At 45.0% G+C, this 9,022-nt stretch overlaps 1 protein-coding gene across 1 annotated transcript in view; it reads left to right on the forward strand.

Annotated features, from left to right (window-relative positions):
* Nucleotides 1-9,022, forward strand: part of LOC106821069 (regulatory-associated protein of mTOR-like) — a 41,376-nt gene that overhangs the window by 5,419 nt on the left and 26,935 nt on the right. The window contains exons 4-5 of the mRNA XM_014825711.1: nucleotides 7,653-7,733; nucleotides 8,439-8,585. Of these exons, the coding sequence (XP_014681197.1) occupies nucleotides 7,653-7,733; nucleotides 8,439-8,585 (228 nt within the window). The remainder of the gene's footprint in view (nucleotides 1-7,652; nucleotides 7,734-8,438; nucleotides 8,586-9,022) is intronic.

A 9,022-nucleotide genomic window follows, 5' to 3' on the forward strand; every position in this document is an offset into this window, starting at 1 on the left:
CGAAGGAGGAGAGGAAGTGAATGAGAGGTAAAAGGTAAGTAGTAGTGATGTCATGATTCATCGATTATACTCGATGCATGGTTGAACAGTGGCTTCGAACAAGCGCTTGTTTATCAAATCCATAAATCCGATTTCATGAAAAAAAATGAAAATATGCAAAGAAAATAAAAATGTTATAAACTTGGAAAAGTGATGAGAATTAGAGATATCATCGCTACTCATATGGAAAGTTAATCTTTATTAAACGATAATGTATTATACACACAAGTAAGGTAATCATGCAAACAAAACCAGTGCAAACAGGGCTAAAAAGCACATACATGCAAACGACGCTATAACCCACAACCAGGCATAACACGCCCGAGTAACGCGATTGTAAACGATCATTCGTTACTTGGGTCCAACCGATGATCGATTATGGAAATTACACCTGGGGGGGGGGGTAGGGAGCCAAGTGTGATAGAGAGGGAGGAACAATTGTCATTGTTTCTAATATTGAGCTTTTTGCTTTTAACATTACAGGAAGAACGTGTGTTGTTCCAATTACAATGGACACGGAGTGCCAAGACCCAACCGTCAATGGCGAGATCGTGGTTTTCACAAGTTAAGCTATTGCTGTTTGCTTAGTATAAGCATCACTGGCTATCGTGTTAACAGGCTAAGCAAGTATGTATGCTCTTTCAATATGGTAAGACTGCCGTGTGGTCATAAGCTGCAACAATCGACAAACATCAATCAATGACAAATCTCTCCCATGAGAACAAGTAAAAGGTGACGGCTGTGTACATTCAAGTACAGCACGGATAGCTTTACCTGCCTACTCTAAGATATTATCGTGAGGCAACTGGGGGAGGTTTTTAAAAAATCCAGTTTTTTGGCGATCAGTACCGATGCCATGCACTGACTTTAGAATTGACACATATGGCCTGGAGAGTAGAGATCACCACCACCTCTCTTGGATATGTTGCTAGATCAGTCAAGGTTAACAGCATTTTCTATAGGGTCCAGGCTAAAAAGTGGCTAGAGAACTGGCAAAAATGTGGCATTGCTTGGTTGACTAGAACTGTTTTCAGTCGCATTGGGCCAAATGAGTAAATTATCGTAAATGGTCCAGTCAGAAATAAATTAATATTGCACTGCTCAATTGTTTTTGTGTTGTGCTAGTAAAGATGTGATATACAGTTTGTCCTGGCATTTGCACGGTTTCATGAAATACACTCCTCTCCTGTGTGCGTGCGCCGTGTGCGTGCGTGTGTGTGACGCAGCAGCGAGAGCTGGTTTAACATTGGCCTGCACGAGTAGCATTAGTAATGATGTGCCGTTCTGGTATTTGGCAGAGTTTCACACAGTACATCCCGCCCTCGGTGTACCGATCTGCAGGCAGTGGATGGCACGCACGTCGATACTACGTCTACGCTGCTCGTGCGCGGCATCATTCGTCGAGTCGTTCAAGCAGTTTGCGCTGTCAGCGTGAGCAGGGAGCTTGAAGGGTATGCGTTTTGTTTACCGCAGCTAGGGCTGGCGGCCTGCTTGAGTGCTGGTGAGTTACTCAGCTGGGGTATCAAGTTGTTCGTTCTGCACTGAGGTTCGTGGCTGGGTCACGTGTTGGCAACCTGTATATGGAAGATACCGTGTGATTCCTCGGAATTGATAGGAAATGATTGAGCTAAGGATGAGAGATAGTGTCGTTGTGCCCAGGGTTCTCCCAGGATGAAATTCAAACGGGGGAGGGGCAGGGGTAGGGGGAGGGGAGGGGGCGAAACTAGGGGAGAAAGGGGGAGGGGGGAAACTAGGGGCGGGCGTGGTATTTTAGCCGGTACGACTATATTAATGCGTCACAAATCGCCACACACCATAGACGCGTATTTGGGGTTCTTGTAATATTAATGATAGCCGGAGTCGGTGTACAGTTAGTGGACAGTTAAGCTGTGGCATTGTCAGTTAACTTGTGTGACTATCTGCAGTGGGCCAAGAGTGCCGTTGGGGGTACGCGTAAAAGATACAACGCGGTCGGGATGTGCCTGTCGAACGGTCAATTTTTGCGACGATCGAGTCCGCGAGCCTGGCAAACCTTTTATTGTGGTGGAATTAAAACGGGGGCGCATCGAATTCAAACGGGGGAGTTTGTTCGCCAAACGGTGCGCGCGCGACAGATTTCTTTCTCGTACATGCGAAGTTTCCTGTGGCACGGCGCTAGAGGACCAAGCACCGCGGCGCCTGGTTGCACATTGATTCTCATGACATCATGAAGTTGGGTCTAGCGTCGTGAATGAACGTAGCACTTCGAAACGTCAGGCTCAATAAGACGTTTAAGCGTGCATTTCTGCGTGCGGGGCTGTGCATTTAACGGCCGGTCACATTACTACAACGAGCTTTGACCGCCATTTTTTTTGCTTACGGCCGGGTGTCCAGCTGGCGTCGATGGAATGGCGCGAGGTACCGGCGGCGATCCCCCGCCGCAGCAGGTCATATAAGAACTGCACTCAGCTCGCCGGCTGCGCAGCAGAGGAGATACTAAGCGATGAACCCTGACGCTCCCCGGCCGACTCTTCACTTTCCTGTCTGACGACTCCGCATCCAGAAATCGGCGCTGCCGTGGTGAGCAATGCTGTAAGTCAGCTTTTCATGGGTTTCTAGGCCTCAGGCATTATGAGGTGTTAACTTTTAAAAAAAGAAGGTTTTGATGGGTTGGGCTCTGTTCCTCGCCCTTCTCCTGGTTCTTCCGATAAATTTTCTGGCACCTAATTGTTAGGGAGTAAGAAGGAGGAATGGTGGCAAATTTTGAGCCGTTTTGTTCTTGGAATTTAGAAGTTTACTGTAGGAAAATTTGTGCTGTTGTCTCGAACAGCTGTGATTAACGTTTCACAAAAGTGTTCAAGGGAAAATTGCGGTGGATAAACCTTTGGAGCGAAATAAAACATGATGACAATAGCCTGTGTGTTTTCAGATGCAGCCTAGTATTATCCTTGTTTACAGCTGTAGAAATTGTATGCTCCTTCAGTCTCTTTTTTAGCTGGCATCTATGTAGTACAACGGCTTGTTGATTGTAGTTGTTTTGGATTTGTTTTGTTTTTTGCTTTTCGAAACAAGATCATCCTTGGGACTGTGTGTAGAGTAGTGATAAGTGAAGCCGACATCTGAATGAGAGGGCTTGTCAAAACATTGGCGTTTTTGCTGGGCAGGTTTGTGCTTCAGAACGAAGGCAAAGCTAGTTACCGAAATTATATCTCTGGAGTTGATTGACAAGTAGGTGTTTATTAAAATCTGTCTCTACATTCTTACACATTAAAATTACAAGGGCAGATGTTTGGATGAGCAACGAAATTCCAAAATACTGATACCGCGGAAATTGAGGTGACGAATTAAATGTATTATACATGGTGAATAATAGAGATAGATTTTTCAATGCTAGTTGCAGTATTTAGCTCTTTCATGGTAGCTTGCTTTAGTGTGTTCATTTGGTGTGTTTTAGAGCGTTCTGGCAATAGAATTCCAGGTCAGTTGAAGCGGACCGCCGACGCCCGATGCTCGGTGAACCTCAACTGGATTTACCGGCCGATCACCGACGACACGATCGGGCATGGAACACCGGGCACATGCCGGCGAGGTAATAACTGCCAATGACATGGGGCTGATGATTCAGTTGGGCACGTCAATTGATGGCAGGAAATTTGTGAAACATTGCTTAAATATCGACTAACAGTTGTAACATGGTCGGGGGCGCGTCGAGTGGTGTTCCAGTTTCCGGTAACCCTACACACAGTGCTAGAAACCCTAGTTTGTTTGCTCGTTTAATTATTAACTTGAGCGTGTACCATGCTTGTAGCTGCGTGCACATCAGGGGAAAAAAGTAATATAGATAATGTAAGAAGACTAATTGGGAGAACGCCCTTATCACTTGAGCAGTGTAGCATAAAGTGATTTTGTCATGCGGATTGGACGGATGGAACTTCAATTCGTGGTTCAGACTTGTTTCAGAAGTTTGTTCCGACAGGATCTTTGTCGTCGTGCTAGCGTTGTTTCGCAAATCTTTCTATTGGCGAGCGAATCAATGAGGTCGTACGACTGCATCCCGATTATCTAGTCGCCAACCTTCCTTGCGACTCATCAGCATCCCATGGTGGGAGCAGGTGACGAACACAAAGCCATGGCTAAATAAGCCTCCGCACAGTAGGTCTCTCCCATAAGACTGTCTATTGTCAATGGGGTGTTTTTGTTTTTATCTTTGATGCGTTAAATTTAATCAACTATAATTAAAGCATATGTTTTTTTAGTAATGTATTGGGCACCCTCTTTCTCCTAAAATATGTGCAAAAACACATGGAGTTAGTTAGGTCCAAGTTGGGGGTGCTTTGGAATTAATTACTGTAAAGATCCGCACATACGCGTCTTGCTTGTCGAACGTACGCCCTAAGCCCACCGTTCTCGTCTCGGTCGTGTGCGCGTGCAGGCAGTGGCGTGGGACCTGGCGCTGGATATATGTCTGTCCGGCAGCGTCCAGTGATCTCTGAACGAGGGGTGAGACGTATCGACACAGGTCTGTTCTTTGCCAGAGCAGCCTGACCAGCCTTCTCAGGTGTGGCTTGTCCGTGTTGGCTCGCAGACAAGAGCCCTCGCCGAGCAGCTTCCCATCGTTTCTCACAGGTGAGGGAAAGATCTCTGTCCATACCTGTCGCGATAGCGAGTACGTTTTGGTATCTGTAAGACGTAAAGCAGTAATTGAAGGTGCGGCCTAAGTGTAAGAGTTTTGCGTGAAGCGATCAACCTTGAGTTCGTATGGTTTTACCTCTGCCTGATATGCTGGCCTAATAAAATGTAAATATATATTGCATTTATAGTGGTAATGTTATTGGTGAGTGGCTACTTCATGTTGGTGCGTCTTTTTGGCCGGAGGTGCTATTTGAGTCAGGTGGCACAGGTTGCGTGCACTGGAACTGTTGGGCAGTTCTGCGGGACCTGTGGCCATTGGGCAGTACGCTTGGTGGAGTTACTCGAGCTAGAGGCACTGTTTCGGTAAATTCTTGATCTTCTAACGAATACAATGGCAGTGATTGGATTAAGAGTCCTACACGTGCCAAATTGATTTATTAGTTGAGCCATCAAAGTGCAATCATTGCAGGTTCCTCTTTTATTAACGTATTTCCGACATGACTGTGACAGTTTTAAAGGAATGCTTATTACAGAATTTGAGAGTGATTATTATGATAGTAGATTGATAAATAATGAGCACATACCTATAAATATTTTAAATTCCGTATTCACGTTTTGTCATAAAAGCAACATTGAATTTCAAAAATCTACATTTTTGGCGGTGACATGACACCCGCGATCATGGCTGCCACCCTGAAAAAGTTGTGCATTAGTAATTTAGTTTGGGCACGTTACAGACTGAGGCTATATCACAAAAGTGCAATTATAATTTATACTTAAATGCAATTAACACCAACGATATTCATTTTAGGACCATTTATCCCATATTATAACTGAAACTATATGTCATTTATAAGATATTGCAATCCTTCTGCCTTTTAAATTAATAAATAAGAAACACTGAACACACCGTCGGTCTGTTAGTCCTTGCTGAAAAGTCCGTTTGCGCAACTTTTTCAGATAGTGCGCTTCTTGAGTGGCCGCCATCGTCCGTTGTATCAAACTGTAGTCGTTAGTTTAAAATGTTCATTAAAAAAAAACATTTGCTTATGGGTGATTGAACCATGAAATTTTTAATGTAGCGTAATTTAACCTAACTCAACTGAAAATAATCCTAGCACCTAGGAGTCAGTATTCCTTTAATGAGTGTCATGTTAGCTGTTGAGGCATTCTCATGCATTGGCTTTTTCGTATATTGTAAAATATCCGCGTTGTAGTATAGTCTAATGGCTGTGTGCATCTTCCCTTGGCATTGTCAGTCGGTATCTTTCCCTATGTGCTGAAGCTTCTGCAGAGCTCGGCAAGAGAGCTGCGCCCTCTACTGGTGTTTATCTGGGCAAAGATCCTCGCTGCTGGAATAGCGTACGTACTTCAAATACAAAATTACAAACTGCTGAAACACCTCGAAAAAATCATCAGGTGGTTCGGTGATCCACATGGTAACTGTTCTTACTATTTGTCTGGTTTTTAACTATTTGTATATAATGTTTCGTTCTTTATACAAAAAATGTTTTTCACTTTTTTGCAGACGTGTCAGACTGATTTAGTTCAAGCGATAATGGTCACAAAATATTTCCTATCTGTCTTGGCAGATCCCTGCATGCCAGTAAGCATAACTAGTTACATGATCCTATCAGTCATTAGTGTGATGTTGGTTGCCACCAGTCCGTTATTATACCCCCCCCCCAACGAGTTATGGTGGGGGGGTATTCTGGAAACACTTTGAATTTGTCTGTCTGTCTGTCTGTCCGTCTACATGCCGCCAGCGTGGCACTAACGTTGATATTAATTTCCCCACCATTCATCAAGCAATTTTGTATTACTCGTGATCATCTGCTCGGGAAACATGCTAATCGTTTATTAATTACTGTTCTTGTTGTGATTCGACAGGCAGAGCACAGGACAATGGCCACCTTTGTTTTAGCCATGATAGTCAGTGGCTACCCACAAGGACAGGTATTATTCGGACTGTCTAAACTTGAACTCCAGCCATAGTACAGGGATATTCTTCTTCTATACAAACTCTGTGTGTGTGTGTTTGTGTGCGTGCGTGTGCGTGCGTATTTGTCTATGAATGTGTATGTGTGAGTGCGTGTGTGCGTGCGTGCGTGAGTGCGTGTTTATCAATGAATGTGTATGTGTATGTGTGTGCGCGCGTGCATACATGTGAGTCCTGCCCCTCTCAGCATGCCGGCGTATTTACAGGAGGCGGTGCTGCAGGGAAACCTCATCTCACTGTGCCTGGAGCAGCTGACCGACTCGCACGCGCTGCTGCGACAATGGCTCTGCATCTGCGTCGGCCAGATCTGGCGCGACTGCGACGCGGCGCGCGGCTACGGCGTCCGCGACAACGCGCACATCAAGCTCTACCCGCTGCTGGAGGACGAGGTGCCCGAGGTGAGCCGCTACCTCTGTAGAGTGGTCACCTGTCTGTAAAGGTCAATGTTTTGCCTTGCACGGCAGTTACACGGTGAAGCTACTTCTATAGATTGATCGCGTGTCTGTAGGACACTCGTGGGATTTTTTCTTGAATAGCAGTTATACAATGAAATCATTACTCTAAAATGGATACCTGTCTGTAATAGGCACTTACATGAGGTAAAGGTTATCTGATCGAGGTGGTGTATATATGAAAGAAGTCTATGATTGAGGGTGTGCGGAAGGGCAAGTTTCTATGTGTAATCAGAAAAAATTTGAATAATTCTATAATCATCTGAACTCGACTCTAGCATGGGCAATTTTGCTATTCCCCTTGAGTGACTCTTATGCACAGGGTTGACTCTATAATTGTCACTCAATCACTTAAAGGAACAGTAGCCTCTAGGTTCTAGGGTTATTTTCAGCTAATTTAGGTTATAATTGCGCTACATAAAAAGTTTCATGGTTCAATCACCATTAGAAATATTTTTAGAAATTACAACCGGTAGGGAGCAAGTGTGATAGAGAGGGAGGAACAAATTGTCATTGTTTCTAATATTGAGCTTTTGCTTTTAACATTACAGGAAGAACGTGTGTTGTTCCATTACAATGGACACGGAGTGCCAAGACCAACCGTTAATGGCGAGATCTGGGTTTTCAACAAGGTTAGATATTGCTGTTTGCTTAGTAAGCATCATGGCTATCGTGTACAGCTAAGCAAGTATGTTGCTCTTTCAATATGTAAGACTGCCGTGTGGTCATAAGCTGCACATCGACAAACATCAATCAATGAGCAAATCTCTCCCCATAGAACAAGTAAAGGTGACGGCTGTGTACATTCCAGTACACACGGATAGCTTTACTGCCTACTCTAGAATTATCGTGAGCAACTGGTATCATTGCGATCAATCACCGATCCATGCACTGACTTTAGAATTGACACATATGCCTGAGAGAGAGATAACCACACCCTCTCTTGGATATTGTTGCTAGATCAGTCAAGTTAACACATTTTCTATAGGGTCCAGGCCAAAAAGTCCTCTTTGCGGCACGTCGTAACAGAGATTTGTCTTTACAATGTGCATTGCTGGTTGACTAGAACTGTTTTTCAGTCCATTGGGCAAATGAGTAAATTATCGTAATGGTCAGTCAGAAATACATTTAATATTGCACTGCTCATTGTTTTGTGTTGTGCTAGTAAAGATGTGATATACAGTTTTCCTGCATTTGCACGGTTTCATGAAATACACTCCTCTCTCTCTCTGTGTGCGTGCGCGTGTGCGTGCGTGTGTGTGACCAGCAGCAGAGCTGTTTAACATTGCCCTGCACGAGTAGCATTAGTAATGATGTGCCCGTTCTCGTATTTGCAGAGTTTCACACAGTACATCCCCCTCTCGGTGTACGATCTGCAGCAGTGGATGGGCACGCCGTCGATCTACGTCTACGACTGCTCGTGCGCGGGCATCATCGTCGAGTCGTTCAAGCAGTTTGCGCTGCAGCGTGAGCAGGAGCTTGAGGTATGCGTTTGTTTACCCAGCTAGGCTGGCGGCCTGCTTGAGTGCTGTGAGTTTACCAGCTGGGTATCAGTTGTTCTTCTGCACTGAGGTTCGTGGCTGGGTCACGTGTTGGCAACCTTGTATATGGAAGATACCGTGTGATTCATGGAATTGATAGGATGGATTGAGCTAAGGATGAGACCGATAGTGTCGTTGGTGCCCATCTGGTGTGTGTGTGTTTGGGGAGGGGGGGGTGCGATTCTTTCTCGTACATGCGAAGTTCCCTGTGTCACGCGCTAGAGTGACTCCAGAGCACCAGCGCGCTGGTGCCAACTTGATTCTCAATGACTCATGAAGTTGGTCTAGCGTCGTGAATGACGTAGACTTCGAAACGTCAGCTCAAAAGACGTTTAAGCGATCGCATTTCTGCGTGCGGGGCTGTGCAATTAACGCCGGGT

This window comes from Priapulus caudatus, unplaced genomic scaffold, assembly GCF_000485595.1.
Source record: "Priapulus caudatus unplaced genomic scaffold, Priapulus_caudatus-5.0.1 Scaffold58, whole genome shotgun sequence".
In the NCBI taxonomy this organism is placed as follows: domain Eukaryota; kingdom Metazoa; phylum Priapulida; class Priapulimorpha; order Priapulimorphida; family Priapulidae; genus Priapulus; species Priapulus caudatus.